Source organism: Rousettus aegyptiacus, unplaced genomic scaffold (assembly GCF_014176215.1).
Source record: "Rousettus aegyptiacus isolate mRouAeg1 unplaced genomic scaffold, mRouAeg1.p scaffold_m13_p_8, whole genome shotgun sequence".
NCBI lineage: Eukaryota > Metazoa > Chordata > Mammalia > Chiroptera > Pteropodidae > Rousettus > Rousettus aegyptiacus.
This window is the reverse complement of record NW_023416311.1, coordinates 74,977,028-74,994,438: the sequence shown is the minus strand read 5'-3', so window position 1 is coordinate 74,994,438 and position 17,411 is coordinate 74,977,028. Positions and strand designations below refer to the sequence as shown.

The 17,411-nt window shown below is 29.9% G+C and overlaps 1 protein-coding gene and 1 non-coding gene across 5 annotated transcripts in view; both read left to right on the top strand.

Moving 5' to 3' along the window:
• The window catches only part of TRAPPC13 (trafficking protein particle complex 13), a 31,794-nt gene that overhangs the window by 7,878 nt on the left and 6,505 nt on the right, over nucleotides 1-17,411 (top strand). For 2 of the 4 annotated variants that reach the window (XM_016136222.2, XM_016136221.2), the window contains exons 2-9: nucleotides 2,073-2,141; nucleotides 2,929-3,028; nucleotides 4,155-4,239; nucleotides 8,493-8,620; nucleotides 11,346-11,418; nucleotides 12,427-12,471; nucleotides 15,512-15,529; nucleotides 17,261-17,394. In XM_016136222.2, coding sequence (XP_015991708.1) covers nucleotides 2,073-2,141; nucleotides 2,929-3,028; nucleotides 4,155-4,239; nucleotides 8,493-8,620; nucleotides 11,346-11,418; nucleotides 12,427-12,471; nucleotides 15,512-15,529; nucleotides 17,261-17,394 — 652 coding nt within the window. The remainder of the gene's footprint in view (nucleotides 1-2,072; nucleotides 2,142-2,928; nucleotides 3,029-4,154; nucleotides 4,240-8,492; nucleotides 8,621-11,345; nucleotides 11,419-12,426; nucleotides 12,472-15,511; nucleotides 15,530-17,260; nucleotides 17,395-17,411) is intronic. The other 2 variants (XM_016136224.2, XM_016136223.2) reach the window with 1 other exon arrangement.
• TRNAV-UAC lies at nucleotides 2,624-2,697 on the top strand. Its single transcript has one exon. It is a non-coding gene; the product is annotated as a tRNA-Val (tRNA).

Sequence of the window (17,411 nt, the reverse complement as noted above, 5' to 3'; positions counted from 1 at the left end):
TATGATTCACTAATCCTTCTACTGGATATTTACCCCCCAAAAAACCTGAAAGAGCTTGTCTGCAAAGGTATATGCACCCCAGTGTTCACAGCAGCATAATTCATGGTGGCCAGGACATGGAAGCAACCAAAGTGTCCTACAGTAGATGGTTGGATAAAGATGATTGGAATATTACTCAACCATAAGGAAAGATGAAATACTGCCATTTCCAACAACATGGGTCTTGAGATAATCATGCCGAGTGAAATAAGTCAAACAGAAAAAGTTGAAAATCATATGATTTCACTCACATAGGGTATAAAATTGAAAGCAACAAACAAACATGACAAATGAACAGAGTCATGAACATGGACAGTGGATTAGTGGTTACCAGAGGGAGAGAGAGAGAGAGGCTGAAGGTAGATAGGGGTAAATGGGGTCAAATATTTGGTGACAGAAGGAAATCTAACTTTGGATGGAGAACACAGTGCACGATAGAAACTTATTAATGTCACTCCAATAATTTTTAATAAAGTATTTTTTAAGAGTGTGTCAGGATTACATTGAGAGTGTGTTTCCTCTTTATTAAGATGTTTTCTTCTGAAATGAAAAAAAATGGAGAGGAAACAAAACACCAATTGGTGTTAATAGTGAGCTCAGAGTCTTATTTAGATATGTAGACTGTAAGAAAAACTGTCTCCTGTATATTATTTTTAGAGAAACTTTTTATCCCTTTAAATTGTACTTAATCTGTTTTCCTAGTTAAAAATAAAAGTGTAATTCAGAAACTCTTCCTCAACCACTCTCCCCTCCCCACCTCCACCACATCATCTCTCTGTAGCTGGTTAATGCTCTTGTATTGTGAATTGACCATTTATGTTTATAATCTTTAAAGTTTTTTGGTTTTGAATGGAATGAATATTTTTAATAGAACATAAAGAAATAGTCTGATTCATTTTCTGAAATATTTTGTGTTTGTATTTTTAATTTTATATTTTTATCTTTATTTTGATGTGGTCAAATGTCAATCTTTAGAAATAATTGAAAAAAAATTTTTATTAAGATATCCAATCCTTGCTAGACTAGATTTAATAAATACTTTTTCTAGTTTTCCGTGACTTAATTTTTTGTCTAATACATATGCAACTTATTTGATATTTGAAATGAATTTGCAACTTAAATTTTATTTTTTCTAGTTAGCTAACCAGTTATTCTAGCACCTTGTAATGTTGATTTATTTTGCTGTATCCTAATAATCCTTTTTTAAACTAATATATATGTATATGTATCTATATGGTCTTGCATTAATAAGTCAATTAGTTGATTATGGATTCAAATGGTTTAATGTAAGTCCAGTAAATCCAGTTCTTCCTCATTTTTCCCATTAATTTCCTATTTTCATTAATTCGTTTTTCTGAATAAACTTTAGACACATTCTGTCATGTTCCAAGAACAAATCTTAGTTTTGGTTGGAATTATATAAACCTATATACATTCACTGATATTTTTGTAACTTCTACACAGACTATTACTTAAAGAGCCACCACTTACTGAATTTCCAGTGGCCAGTGATTCTAACCAAGGTATAAAGCTCACAAAGATTTTTCTTGGCATAAAATTATTTTCATATTTGAAATGATACAGCTAAAAGATTTTTCCTGCCAGGCTGATTTTGATTAATATTTTGTTGATATTGTTTACAGTGAAGCCACTCAGGATTTTTTTTTAAAGCTTTTTCTCCTAATAGACCTTAAGCTTTAAAATTCTTTATTTTTCAGTTTCTCTATAATGAGGTATGTTATACTTATATTTGACTTATACAATTCATTAAATCATAAAAGCAAACTTGTTCTCTTTTTTTCTCATGTATAATTTTTTTATATAGTAACATTTTTAGTAAATCATTTCTGTATAGTGATCTTAGGAAGCATATTTACTTAAGAAATTAGTTATATTTTATTATATAATTATGTTAGTATAAAATTGATGAATATTATACACTCGACTTGGGAGTACTAGCCCAAAGCAATATTAATATTTTTTTGTTTTGTTTTTTTGTTTTTTTGTTTTGTTTTCACTTTCTTAATTCACAGTGATGCGGTTGACTAAGCCTACTTTATTCACCAATATTCCAGTAACATGTGAAGAAAAAGATTTACCTGGTATGGCACATGCTTTATTCTACTTGCACCTAGGAAAAGTTGAAACCTAGATTGCCTGTATTACCATAAGCCTAGCCTTGCCAATCTTATGCTAACTTTGCTGCATTCTTTGTTGCCTTTTTTTGTACCATGTGAGTGGTGGCCATCTGAGTAACAGATCTCACTCATGATCTGTAAGTCAAGATACTATTGATATCCCATGACAACAAGGGACTTTTATTTTTGTTTTAGTAATGATATATTCATAGTCATGATACTTTTAAAATTACATTTATCTTCAAATGTTCCATCAATGTATGTATTAGCATTTCCTTCATTTAAAATTATTGGAGCGTTCTATAATATATTTTATATCACATGACCTGTTTTTCTAATGAAACCAAAACTTTTCGACATGCATTAGTTAAATTGAAGATTAGAAATTAGATTTTTAAAATATTTTTGTCAAGAGATTATTTTAAAAAATATTTCTCCCAGGAGGTGGCTCCATAGTGTAGTGGTTAGCACGTCTGCTTTACAAGCAGAAGGTCCTGGGTTCATGCCCCAGGTGGAGCCAGGGACCATATCCTGGGTGCACCAGGTCCCAGGTACACACTCCTAGCATGTAGGAGGAGACACCCTGCCTTCAGAGATCCAGTTCTTAAGGAAAGACAGCAACATCTATAGGTCAAAAGTGGAAGTTAGGGGGCGGAATTAAAGGGGGGGGAATCTCCCCCTGCTATTTCTTTATGTAAGTATAACTTATTTACAAGGTAAAGGTTAGAATTTTGTTTTTCTCTTTCTATAGGAGATCTCTTTAACCAACTCATGAGAGATGATCCTTCGACTGTAAATGGTGCAGAAATTTTAATGTTAGGAGAAATGTTGACTTTACCACAGAATTTTGGGTAAGAATGATGTAGTCACATAAGAAATGCAACAGTACTTTAAAGTCGTTAAAATCTAGTTTTCAGAAAATAACTATGGGCTAGGAAAATACTCAGGATACATTTAAGTAGTTAAGAAAATTTTTATGAGAATTATACTGTGTGATTCTGGTTTTTGAAAAACCATTAGATACATATGATTAAAAAAAATAAGATACATACCAAAATATTAATAGTGGTTCCTACGGTGATAAAATTTTAGCTTTCTCCTTTAGATCTTACATTTTTAATGCCCAATGATTCCCTTTATTTTGACTGATTTAATCTAAATGTCTTTCAAAAGTAGCTCTTTTATTCAATTTGAGCCATCTCCCAACATAAGTTATCAGACATGACAGGTAATTAGGAACTCAATTTTTTATTCCTTCTCTTGCTCTTAGCTATTCTCTTATTCTACAGTATTAATGAGGTAGAAGCCCCGGGTTCCACTCTGTTTGCAAGTGAGAGAATTTGACAGGGACTTTTCTATTTTTTTTTTAAAGGTTTACAAAATGTGTTTATTAACTAATATCTTGAAAATGTGGGAATATAGTCATGTAAAAATATTTTATATGTTATAAATATGTTTTTAATATTTTTAAATACATTCATATATATTTATAAATATATATTTTCATGAAACATTTTATAAAAAATATAAAGGCACTAGTCATTGTTTTTATTAAAATAACTTAGAAAAATTAAATAAATTTGTAAAAAATAACTCTGAGATCAATTACCTAGGTCTCTTCTAGATGCAGGTCACAAGTTATTTCAAAAATTGCCTTTTCCTGTCTTCAGTAACAAATCTTAAGACTTTTACCATGAACCTGATTTTAATGACTTATTTCTAAGATGACTGGCAGTTTGTACAGTAGTGGAAGACCAAGAGATATATCATGTTTTATAGCTTAAATCAATACTTTAAGTTGCACTAGGTAATGAATGAGCAACCTAGTTTAACAAGGAATGTTGAAGCAGTATTTTACCCGAGTTCTATCCTTTAATAAATTGTTCTCTACTTCTCCAGTTCTCAGTGGTGCTCAAATAGAATATCTGTGATAAAACTTGAATAAATTTCTGCCTAAAAATTTGTTTTATTTCACAGGAACATATTTTTGGGAGAGACTTTTTCCAGTTATATCAGCGTTCATAATGATAGCAATCAAGTTGTAAAAGATATATTGGTAAAAGTAAGTGGCATTCTTGTTTGAGATATATTTATGTTTTAAAAAAACATATGTTTTCAAATATCTATTCTTATGTTTTGAAGCTTAATTAAAATTCATGTTTGATAGAGGACATTTTATCAGTAACAACAAGCAATAATTGAATACCTAAAGGTAGAAGATATGCTAAGCACAGAAACATTTTTTGTTATCCGCAAAGTTTGTGATAGGTTGGGTGAGAAAATGTATCAGTCAAAGGTAAATAACAAAATGTTTTTATTAATAATTTGTGATTAACACTAAAATTTGAAAGAGGAAGAAAGGTCACAGGCATCAATCAGAAAGGCTTATTGGAGTTGGGGAATAAAAGAGGATCCTGAAAGAATGGTAGGATTTAGAGAAAAAGACAAGAGGGACATAGTAATTAGAAGCAGAGAAATAGGAAAATATAGTGTGTTCTTGTAGCAGAGAACAGAATTCACTTGATAGAGTAGGTAAAATTGTAGAGATATGTAGTAGCCATACAGTGGAGCATCTTGAACTCCAGGCTTAGGCTAAGGTTTTAGCCTTGTTTTGTTTCGTTTTGTTTTAAGACAGTGAGTGGTCAGTGGAAACTTTTGAGCACAGGTATTCACACTGTTGGAAGACTGATATGAGAACATCGTATGGCACGGTTTGTAGGAGATAGACCAGTTAGAAGATTTTTGCAGTTGTTTAGAAATTAAGGGATAGAATATGAGCTAAGGATGTTTTTTACATTTTCAAATGATTATAAAGAAACAAAAGCTTATTTTGTGATGTCGAAATTACATGAAATTCAAATTTCAGTGTCCGTAAATAAAGCTGTATTGACAAGCAGCCACACTCATTCATTTATGTATTACCTGTGGCAAATTTCAAGCTACAATTCAGAGTTGTGTAGTTGCAACACAGACCGTATAACCTATAAAGTCTAAAATATTTGCTGTCTGACCTTTTAAAGTTTGCCAACCGCTGCATGAGATTATGAAAAGGTCTGACTTTCAGAACTTTGAGAATGTATACTTTTTTCCTGGCACACAGTAGTCATTCAAGTCAATGTTGAATTTCTTTTTATAAGATAAATAAATTAGCAAAGGCATATAACTTAAGAAAGTAGGTATTAAAAGGAACAAATTATATAAATGTGTTCCTTTTAAAACATAAATGTATATTTCCATTGGCTTTAGTTTCAATTTCTATAAAAGCAATGGTGTTTGAAATAACAACAGCTAATATTTATTGAGCAGCTCAATGTCCAACAAAAGTCTCTTAGTCACAAATAGATATTCAGATTCATGATATACACGTAAGCCATTTTTTACAGGTCTTAAGACCTAAATTATTTACATCAGAATCACTTAAGACAATATAAGAAGCACAGCATTATATCGGCCTATATTTTTCTTTTTCATGTTTATTTATTAAGTTTCAGGTATCAGTATTATAGTTCCTAAATGAAAGATTTAGGAAATTTTCCTTCATTTTCAACGCTTTGGAACAATATATGAAGCATTTAGACTATCTAGTCCTTGAAGGCCTTGTAGAGTTCTCCTGTAAAATCATGTGTTCTGGTGCTGTTTTGTGGGGGAAACTACTTGATAGCATTTTCACTTTTTTCCTATGGAGGTTAGTCTGTTTAAGTTTTCTATCTCTAATGGTGTAAATTTTGTTAAACTGTTTTATTCTCGGAAATGATCCATTTTATGTAGATTTTCAAATGTATTTGCATGCAGGTCTGCAAAGTAGTTTCTTAAATTTTCTTCTGTATCAGTATTATTTTCCCTTGGTCATTTCTTATTTTGAATTTTTTTGCTTTTTTTTTCTTGATTAATTTAGGTAGCTATTGGTTTATATATTTTTTAAAAACTTTTATTACCTTATATCAAATGTTTTTCTGTTCTCTACCTCATTAATTTTTGCTTTTAATTATCTTTTTCCTTGTGCTTATTTACTTTGTTTTTTTTTTCTAGCTTTCTAGCTAGAGATTTAATTTGTTTATTTTTATTCTTTCATTTCCATTGATAAAAGTGAATTTTCTTCTGATTCACTGCATTAAGTATATCCTACAGATTCTGATTGTATCATTTTCATTTTGATTACTTTGTAAAGAATTCTGTAATTTTCTTTATATTTCCCCTTCTACTCAAGGGTTATTTAATAGAAGGTTTTCAGGTAGAAAGGGGTTTTTTAAATTAATAATTGGTAGTTTTATTATTTTGTAATCAGACAATATTGTTCTTATAATATTTGTATTTACAGAACTTACCAATGTTTTCTTTGTAACTTAATTTTAATGACTAATCCATGTATAATTGAGAAGTTATATTTTCTATTATCAGCTGGATATGTATGTCTATACTATTTACCCTATTGATTGTGTTGTTAGGTCTTTTATATCTTTACTTACTTTTTTTTTGTCAACTTGGTCTGTCTTGTACCACATGTGACCTGTTAACCTTAAATGATTAGTGTGCTTTTATTTATATCTCCTTATATCTTATACTTTTTGCTTTATAAAGTCTGTGCTATTTGGTGTATACATATTTATACTTATTCTCCATTGTGAATTGTAGCTTTTAGAACTAGAACTATCCCTTTTTTGCCATATTTAATACTTTTTTACTCAAATTGTAGTTGTGGTATTAGAATGATTACCCCCATTTTGTTACAGTTTCTCTTTACCTTGTATGCCTTTGCTTGCCTTTTTATTTGTAGCTTTTGAGTCATTTTGTTTTTGTCTCTTTTATATGAAATATAACTGGGTCTTGCTTGGTAAGCCAAATGGAATTTTTTAATAGCTGAATTAAATTCATTCACATATATCAATAAGTTTGAGGTACTTGGTTTCAACTATGCCACATAATTTTATATTTAAATATTAAGTGTATCATGTTATATCTGCTATGTTTTTTCCTCCATGCAATGTGTTTTCATTGCTCATTTATTTTTTAATGTTTTTTTTTTGTTGGGAATGTTTAGAAAGGTTGTATTTTTGTTCTTGTTGTTACCTTTGTGTTTATGCCTTTTATAATCCTTCCCCTTTCCCTGTTTTCATACTTAGCTACTTATTATAGACCCTTTAGTCTTTAATAGCATCCTTTAACTCCCATCTATTGCTTATACTACTTTCTTTATTCTCTGTCTCATATCTTTCTACCTTTTTTTTGCATATTGATTGGATGGAGATTTCTCAAGTAGATGGCACAGAACATGCCTGTGGATATAGTATTCTCTGAGTCATTGCATGTTCAAAATTGTTTTTCTATGCAAGGACATTTTTTATGCAAGGTCATTTTTGCTAGATACAAAATCCTTTCCTTTCCTGATGTTATCTGAAAATGCTAAAATCCTTTTTTTAATTTTCTTTTTGTTTTCTAAAAATGCTATTCCTTTATTATCTAGCTATATATATTGAGAGGACTGATGCCAGTTTAATTCTCTTGCTCTGTAAGTTATCTGATAACTTTTTTTGCAGGCTCTGGCAATTTTTTTCTGTAGGCTTCAGGATTGGTTTGGGATGTGATTTTCTCGATACCAAGTAGACCCTTTCAATTTATAGATTCAAATCTATTATTTCCGGAAAGTTTTCATTGTTTATCATTTTACAAACTCTGTATGTAAACTGGTTCTTTTTACCTGGTTTTCTTTAGTGCTTCTTATCATGTTTTTATTCAAATCTGTCTTTTGTTTCTGATATGGTCTTTATCTTTTCGAGTTCAATTTATTTAATTTGTTTTAATTTTTGCTTTAGTTTCAAAATTTTAAATTCAAGGGGTTTTTTCATATCTCCAAATGTTTTTTTAAGAGTATTTAATTCAACTTGAGTATTGCAGTTGGTTTTGAGTGACAATTTCTTAAAATTCCCTTTTTTTCACTTTTGGGATGGCAATTTTTATCAATGAATTGTTTAAATTCTCATGTTTCTTTTTATAGTATTTTTGTTTAGATTAAGACTATTGGTAGCTTTGCATTCTTTGAAATGCAGTTTGCAGTCCTTTGGTTTGCTTAATCAGGAAAACCTATAGCAGTGTGAGCCTTTTGTATTTAACTTTTCATTCCCCCTACTACTTGGTTGATTTTGTTTATTTTTTTATGTCCATGTGACTGTGGACCATTACCATGTTTCTAAGCATCAGAGTTTACAGAAAGATTTACACAGAGAAGTGTTGCTTCCTTTTCATCCTAGTTCTCTGTTTCTGTTCCCCTGTTGTTTCCATCCAATCTCATTTGAATTTTTCTTACTACTTTCTTTCAAGGCTGATCTTCAGACAAGCTCCCAGCGTTTAAATCTTTCAGCCTCCAATGCTGCAGTGGCTGAACTTAAACCCGATTGTTGTATTGATGATGTCATACACCATGAAGTGAAGGAAATTGGAACACACATGTAAGGATTAATTTTACTAGTTCTCAAAGGCTTTTTACTTGTATATTTATTTGCAACTTTTGCTTTATTTCCAGTTATCATTAAACCTAAGAACCTACTTCAGAAGGAATTTTATGTTTCATGTTTGTTTACATGTTTGCTAGAAACAAACTTTAAATGGAATATTTGTTTGGTAGGGGAAAAAAACTTAATTCTTATTTATCACATTTCACTTTTGCATCTACAAACAATCTTATCTAAAAAATAAAAAGCCATGGAATCATTTACAACCCAGGTAGCACTCTAAAAGTATGTTTATTATTTTGTGAAATAGTAACAACTGATTTTAATAGCATTTATTTTTAAATTCACAAGTTTTCAGTTCTGTACTCTGTGTTTAACTATATATATGCACTCTACCCTGAGAACTCAGAAATACAAAACCAAAGTAAGACAAATTATGAGAAGACAATCTCAAATTCTGTATTCTTGGCCTTTGTATGTATTCGAATGTTAAAGCTGTATTTTTTTCAGTCTAGGCAAATGTGAACATTTCAACATCTAAAGTAATTTTAGACTTCTCCATCTGTTTTACCACCCTCACATCAAATGAATTCACAAATCCTATCAGTTCTTAACTCAGTTGTGTTTCTTCTTCATCTCCATTTATATCACAATTTTTGGTTCCTTAAGGGTTGTATAATGTTAAAGTATAAAATATTAGCTATTGTTCAATCAGTTTATTTTGGTGGCAGGCTCTGTTGAAGGTATTTTTAAATATATATTCTGTAATTGATATGATTTGGAGTCAAATTTTCTGCAGTTTAAATTTGGCTTCATCATTTATTAACTGTGTGATCTTAGATAAGTCACTTAACTCCTCAGTGACCACTCACTACCCTTCGAAAATTCTAACTTCATATAGATTTTACAAAGTTCTCCCCCACCTAATCCTTACCAGCTACTCTAGCTTCACCTTTTGTCACTCTTCTCTCCCATTCTTCACTGCAGTGGTATTGGACTTCTTTTACCTCTGAACTCCATGACTTGAAATGTATTCTTTCCTTACAAAGGAATGCCTGTGTCATTTTGTTTAGTTTACTTCTATTTCTTCCTACCTTGGATTCAGCATGTCTTCCTCAAAGAGGCTCTCCAGACCTCTAAACTCGATTAAGTCAACTTTTTTTGTATAGTCTGTAGCGCCTACAACTTATTTTTTAAATTGTCTTTTGTACTTAAATTACTTGAGTGCCTAACATCCACATTAAAGTATGATTTTCATGTAATCTGCTATATTCCCAGGATCTAGCAGAGACCAATATTTGTTGAAATTGAGTTTGTTGAAATATTAAATGCGTAAAATCCCCATTTTACAGAAAATGACACTTTTGTAGAATAAAATAACTAGTAATGGCATAGAACTCAAATCTAAGTGTAACTTCAAAACCTGTACCGTGCTACAATGCTTCCTACTGTGAGCGCTTTAAGAGCAGTTATTGTGTTTTGATCAACTACATCCTAGCATCTAGCTTAGTTCTAGCCATAAGTATGAAGGAAAAATTAAATTGCCTACAATGTCACTACCTCATATAACCACTATTAAAATACTGGTGTATTTCTTTCCAGTCTTTGTATGTGCATATAGATAACAGATGTGTATAAAAATTTGCATAATATTTTACAAATGTTTTATTATATTACCTATGGTTTTATATTCTTCAATTCACTGTGAACATTTTCCCACTTGAGTTAGTATTCTTTGAAACATTATTTTTTAAATGTCTTTATCTGACACACTAGGACCATTTACTTTAATTTGTTTACCCTAATGTTGAACTTTTTTTCCAGTTTTTCACTATTATAAATAACACCATAATGAACTCCTTAATATCTCCTTGTGATAGCTTGAAGTGGGTTTACTATGGGAATATATAAGCATTTTTAAGGTTCCCTTACTGAAGAATTGTTTTCTTGTAACTACTTTCTTGTAACTACTAGCAGTGTAAAGAGAGTTTCTCTAAACCCTCACCAACGCTGATATCACTTATAAAGAATTTTGCCAAATCTTATTAGATGGAAAAATCTTATCTCATTATTTTAATTTGTTTCCTTGATAACTTGTGAAGCTGAACATTTTCACATTTTTGTTAGCTAATTATGGTATCACAACTTATCTATGTATTCCTCTCCTCTTAATTTGAGTGAGATACGAATGTTTTGCTTATTGACTTACAAGAATTCTTTGTATATTAAGAATCTGGCCATTTTGTATTTTACCCTTTTCTTGTCTACTTTTTAATTTTGTTTTAGTGTCTTTGATTTATCCAATTTAAAAATTTTTGAGAATCTTTTCTTTTTCATTGCACTTATGTTATGCACTCTTTCCCCATCCTGGAATTTTTTTTTAAATTTGTATTTTTTTTTATATGAACTTACTTTTTACATTCAACTATTTGGTTATTCTCAAATTTATTTTGGAATATATTTCACCTTTTGAAGGAAAAGGTACAGATTTCCTGCTCCAAAATTTGTATATCTCATTTTACTAATCAGAGCTTTCTTGTTCGTGTAATTATATCTGTATCTACAGGAACTTTTTTTTCCTGCTCTAGACTCATTTTACACCTTTACATGATTGAGATAAATATTTTCCAGATTTGTAGATGGAATTGAAGTATATTAGATTTACTGTTAAGAAACAAAATTGAAAATTTTTCAGAATCATTAAGCTATCTTTCTGTTTCAGCTTGGTGTGTGCAGTGAGTTATACAACTCAGGGTGGAGAAAAAATGTATTTTAGAAAATTCTTCAAATTTCAGGTATTGAATATGACGATGGTAAATGGTTTTTAGATGCCTTTCTTTTTCCTAGATGTGTACACTTATTTCTATTTATATACAGTGAAAAAAGGCTCCTTTAAATAAAGAGCTTAATAATTTTGGATTTGTCATATTGCTAGCAATCTAAAGTTAGACATAATTAAGTTAAATAAAAACAAATTATTATTACTAATGTAATTTTTTGTAATGAAACTTGAAGATTTTTATTAAAAAAAATGTTTTGTTTTCATGACTAGACAAAACACATAAGAACCTAGAAAGGCGAAAAAAATGAGTGTAAAGTCCAGAAAAAAATAAGCATGAATTCTATCAAATTTCTAAAAAAATATTTAAATGAGAGATTATTGACTTGGGCTGAGTGGACCAAGCTTCATTGGGGACTTCATGAGTCACAGAAACTGTAGGTAGAATTTTGTATTTATACACAGTTTTCAAAGTCATTGATCAAAAAGAGTTAAAAACCACCAGTTTAACATGCATGTGTGTGGATGGGGAGACGAGACTACCATATATATCCATATATAGATCTAGGTATGATGCTAGCTATAGTTTCATTCTTCTGTAAAAGAAAGTTCTATCAATAGGAAAAAAATTCGCTATTGCTTTCCTACATTGCTCATTTGTTTAACATTTTGTATGCCTTCTAAAAGAAAATAAAAGGAGCTTCAGTTGCTTGTTTTGGTAAACATTTTTTTTGTGTAAAATATAGAAGAAAATGTGTTCCGTTTAGCAAAACGTAATGAAGTAAAACCCATGTAACTATCATCCAATCAAGGAATGATGGTTGCCTTTTTAAAAATGCATTTAGAATTGTTTTTTTGTTGTGTTTTGTTTTCTAGGAAATATTGTATACCAATTAAAAACGAATTTTACAATTAATATTGAAAAATGGCTTAGATAAATTTAAGCCCTATTATATAAAAGAAAGAAATAAAAATCAATGGTCAAATGACAATAATTTCTGATTAATATGCTTTATTCAACTAGGTTCTGAAACCACTGGATGTGAAAACCAAATTTTACAATGCGGAGGTAAGTGTTGGGTACTTAATGCGATTTCAGATAAACATTAAGACCTTTGATTAAAATTCAGATATATTACATTCTTTAGTGAAGTAAATTGCTAATATTGCAAATTACTTGTGAAAAATGATCATAAAGTTCAATCAAAAGTAAATAATTTCATTGTAATCTTTTAATCTGCTGTTTTCAATTTACATGGAATCAGTATGACTTGATTTTTATTCTCATTATTAATTTTGTGAGGCTTTCACCTCTTTCATTAAACGTTTGCCCTATAATTGTTACTTTCTAAAAACATTAGCAGTCTGTTGAGTAGTTACAATATTGTTCTGTTATTACAAAAATTGTAGTAGATCTAACACTGCAAAAAAGATTTAATGTTTACATAGAAATACAGTGACAAGTAGAGCTCAGCATATTAACTTGTTTGTTCTGAGATGTCAGTTTGCCAGCTGGTTGGGTGAATGGCTCCAAACACAACCTGAGAGAAACAAGTTTGACAATATTATAGAAGTAACTTTAGAATAAAAGAGAATCTGTATTCTATCCTAACAAAAGAGATAAAATGGAATTAGCCATTGAAGAAAGGTTTATTGCTTGAATTTCTTTTACAGAATTTTATTTAATTCTGGCTTCTAGAACACCAGAAAAATCAAATTTCCTAATGGGTACCTACTCCCTAAAAATCACGTGTTTCATATCACGGTGATGAATTCAAAGATACTCAACTACAATGTTTTGAAATGAAAATTATGTCTTTATTACTCTGAAACCAGATGATAATCAGAAATTTGCAGTCACATGTTGTATTTGGTAGATATTTTTACTTTCAGCATCCAAGTTTTTATTCAGGATAAAGTTTGTTCTACAGCTAGGCAAACTGAGATATCTAAGATAAGGAACCTAACCTCCAGTGAAGACCTATTTAAAGAGAAAAGAAAAAAAGGTATAAAATAACAAAACTACCTAGCATATTATTTAGTGAGTCTAAAGAGAATATTATAAAAAGATGTGCTACAGGAACTCTGGAGGTGAGATTTTGGAGTAATCTGAAGAAGCTTCATGGAAGAGCTGGGAAACAGTCTAGAAACAGTGGATGTTGGAAACATCAGTGTCAGAACAGTGAAGGCATTCCAAGCAGAGTTGCAAACACATAGGGAATTTTACAGTGAAGAGCATGCATATTTGATGAGAGGTATAGTCTCATCAAGGAGATAACTAGATGTTTAAAGAGTTAACATTTCCTTTGGGAGGTAGAGGAGTTGGGATGCTACATATTTGTTCTATCTTTTTTGCTATTAATAGTATACTATTAATTAATTATAGTATAGCTATTCAGCTTGGTAAATTTTAGTCTTATTTTGTTGGGCAAGCATTCATATTATGAAGGGAGATTGGTAACTTCTGTTAGAATAGATGTTAGAAAATTAAAAATAAATAGAGGTGTAGATGGGTCTTGTTGTCGCTATAATTGGCTCCTAGGAGTGCACATAATAAGGTATTTTAGGTTTTCTTTGTTGAAAATGTTTTGGTACATTTTTGGTAACAAAAATTTACACTAATATTTAGAGTGATTTGCAAAGAATATTTTAAATTGCTAGCTATTCCATGAATAATATTCTAAAAATGATGTACTCTCCCAAAAGAAAGAAAAAACACATAATTTCATTACACCAAAAAGTAATTGATTTTTTATTAATCTATATTCTGTCTTTACTCATTTATATATAATCTATTTTTATCATAGTAACAATTTTGCTTGCTTCTTTTCCAGTTAACATCACATATAGACATAATTTAAACCTTGCCAACAGACTTCAATAAAAATTTTAGTAAAATTCTCAACTTTTGAAAATAGACAACTCTACAAAACAAGAATAAACAAGTAAGATTTAGGTCCTCTCTAAAATATTCAATAATACCTATTAGGCATACATACTGTTCAGCCTGTAGAATGAGGCAAATTCTGTTGACCCCAACTAGGAAATTCAGGGAAATTATAGGAGTTAGTAAACCACACTAACATCTGTAGGTGATATTTATTACTCTGTGCCATAGTTCTTACACAACTATAATTAGCCCTACATCTGTTGCAAACATTTTTTATGCTGTTTCTAAGAATTCTAATAATATATGAATCACCTAAAGGAAAACAAATTTTATGAGAAACTTTGTTGCAGTCTTCTAAAATAGGAAAGCCTTGCAAGAAAATTGATGATGTTAGAAGCTAGGATTCAAACACACGACACCTGCTGGGTACAGGGCTCCATGCCAGGTACTGAAGAAAAATGTATATAAACTGAACATCTTCTCAGTCCAGAAGAAACTTGGATCTAGTGGGTGACACTGGCATGACATAGCTATAACATAAGCACCCCTATCCCACTAGGTCATGAGGTGTATAAATACTCTGGGAACATAGAAAGGTGAAATATGATTTCCAGCTATGTGTTTGACAAAAGTAAGACATTTGAAGTGGCCCTTGATAAACACGTAGCTTTAAAATATATATGGAAAAAAAAAAAGTCCGTGAAATCTATTAACAAGAAGAGAACAAACTCCCAATTTTCTGAGATGGTCTAGCCCACCTGAAATGTGATCCATTGAACCCTAATCACCCAAGGTGGTTCTTGAAAAAAAGGGTTCCATTATTAGATAAATTTAGGAGTTCTACAGTATATCTGTTATGAGTGTGGAGGATAGCACATATACATTTTAGGTAATCAATGAGCAATTACAATATAAGTAAAGAATTTATAGAACTAGAAAGCATGGGATATAATTTATGTACCCTCGAATACTTGCTTCTGTTTAAATATTCACCTGTAGTGTTCTTCTGTAGTTATTTAACCTTAGCAGTTTCACCTTTTTAGAAAAACGATTTGTCATATTTATGTTGCTTTCTATTTACTTTCTTGTTTTACTAATGCTGTCTTGTTTAGTAAATTTTAAAAAATGCAGAATTGCATTTTATTTTAAAGTTAGTTATTCTTTTTCTTTAACATTTAATTCTGATTTTTCTAATTTTTCTTTTTTATTTTTCCATTAGAGTGACCTCAGTTCTGTGGTAATTTGATTTTTTATTATAAATTTATATTCTTACTTACCACTTTTTCTCTCTGACTAATCTCTCTTTATAAAACATAGTGGAAAACAAAGTTAGTTATGAATAATACCTATTTGACTTCAAAAAGATGTCTATAACTTTTTGTACATTTTATATTATATTGATTTCTTATTCTATGAGAAAAATAGATCAGAGATTAAATAGTCAAATTGAAACTATTCTCATTTTTAGTGTTTTTCCCTTAGGTGTTTTTTTAAAAAGTTATGTTAACTTGTTTAAAATAGCCATGGGGTTTTTAACATCCTACTGTAAAATACCCTACTATACTTCAATTCTTGGAGTAATCTAGGTGAAATTTATCTGCAAATGCACTGTGGTTTTAGTTTTCAGTCTGGGTCAGATAAAGATGGCCCTTTGACAATAGTAAACAGAAGAAAATAAAATTTTCTCAAGTTGGCTAAAATCATTTTCAAATTTTAATGTAATATAAGCAGTATTTGCTTATGCAGTGTTACATTACATACCTAATAACAACAGCAACTGCCATAACATTGAATTCTTAATTTTTCAAATGTCAAATTATTTTATACTAACCGTTCAAACTAACTTAATTTTCCATTATGCTGCTTGTTTTTCTTTTATCTAAAGCCCTTCTAAATTTATGCAGAAAATTGCATTTTAAAATTGAAGTGTGGGTCTATGGTTATTCTTAAAGCAATGGATTGATGGGATGTATTTATTGTTTTGTTTTTTTTGAGAAAAAGTAACAAAATAATGCCTTTAAATGATATATTTTAAATAGATATGTCATTGTATTTCTATTTTCATTTGAGCACATGTGCCAAGGACTAAAGAATTTGTTTATTTTAGATACTAATACATTAGATTATAACTTCATCATTTTATTTTTGCAAAGGATTTTCATTTCCCTGGATTTACTGTTAAACCTTATAAGTGCCAAATTATTTTGATCATAGTTTGTTTCATTTATATATGTAATATATTACTGTGAAACTTGAACAAATTAATTCTTGAATATCTTTAGTATATCATTTTTTATATAGATAGGTTAGTTTAAAAAATGAACCAAATTGTGTTATCCTTTAATTACACACAAAAATAATAATCAAATAGTAGAAAAAGAAGGATGTTTAACATAAATAATCAGGGAATAAAAAATTTTTATAAAAGTGCTTATTTAAATTACCCATTGACTAAAATACTGCTGAATAGCATCAGTTTTCAAATCATCACGAAAGTTACAAAATACCTTTTGTTTTATTTAAAAATTCTAAGATTGTCAGGTATAATTCACATATTTTTTAGCCCTAAAAATACATTTAAAATTACTAATGATCACTAACAAATTTTTTTAATTAAAGTTAAATCCTATAAGATTATATAAAATAGATTATTCTAGTGGATGAAATTTGTGACATTTGTGAATGAAATTTCAGTTAAATATTTTTGGATGTTAATACAAAAAATATTATAGTTATCCCCTATCCATTGTTTACAAGTTATCAGTTGACTAACACGACCTTGCCCCTGTTAATTATGTTAGGGTGAAGAGTTCTTTTCTGGCATTAATTACGATAACTTTGATTTGCAGGCATGAACTAATCACATTTGTGGTTAATATTTTTCTTTGTATATAGATCAGATATTTTTTTTGAGGTTAACATTTTAAATACCATCATACTTTGGTGGATATTTTTTTCATACCCTCAGACTGATGAAGTATTTCTCGAAGCCCAGATTCAGAATATTACAACCTCACCCATGTTTATGGAGAAAGTTTCACTGGAACCATCTATCATGTACAACGTAGCAGAATTAAATTCAGTCAACCAAGCTGGAGAATGGTAAATATTAATTATCA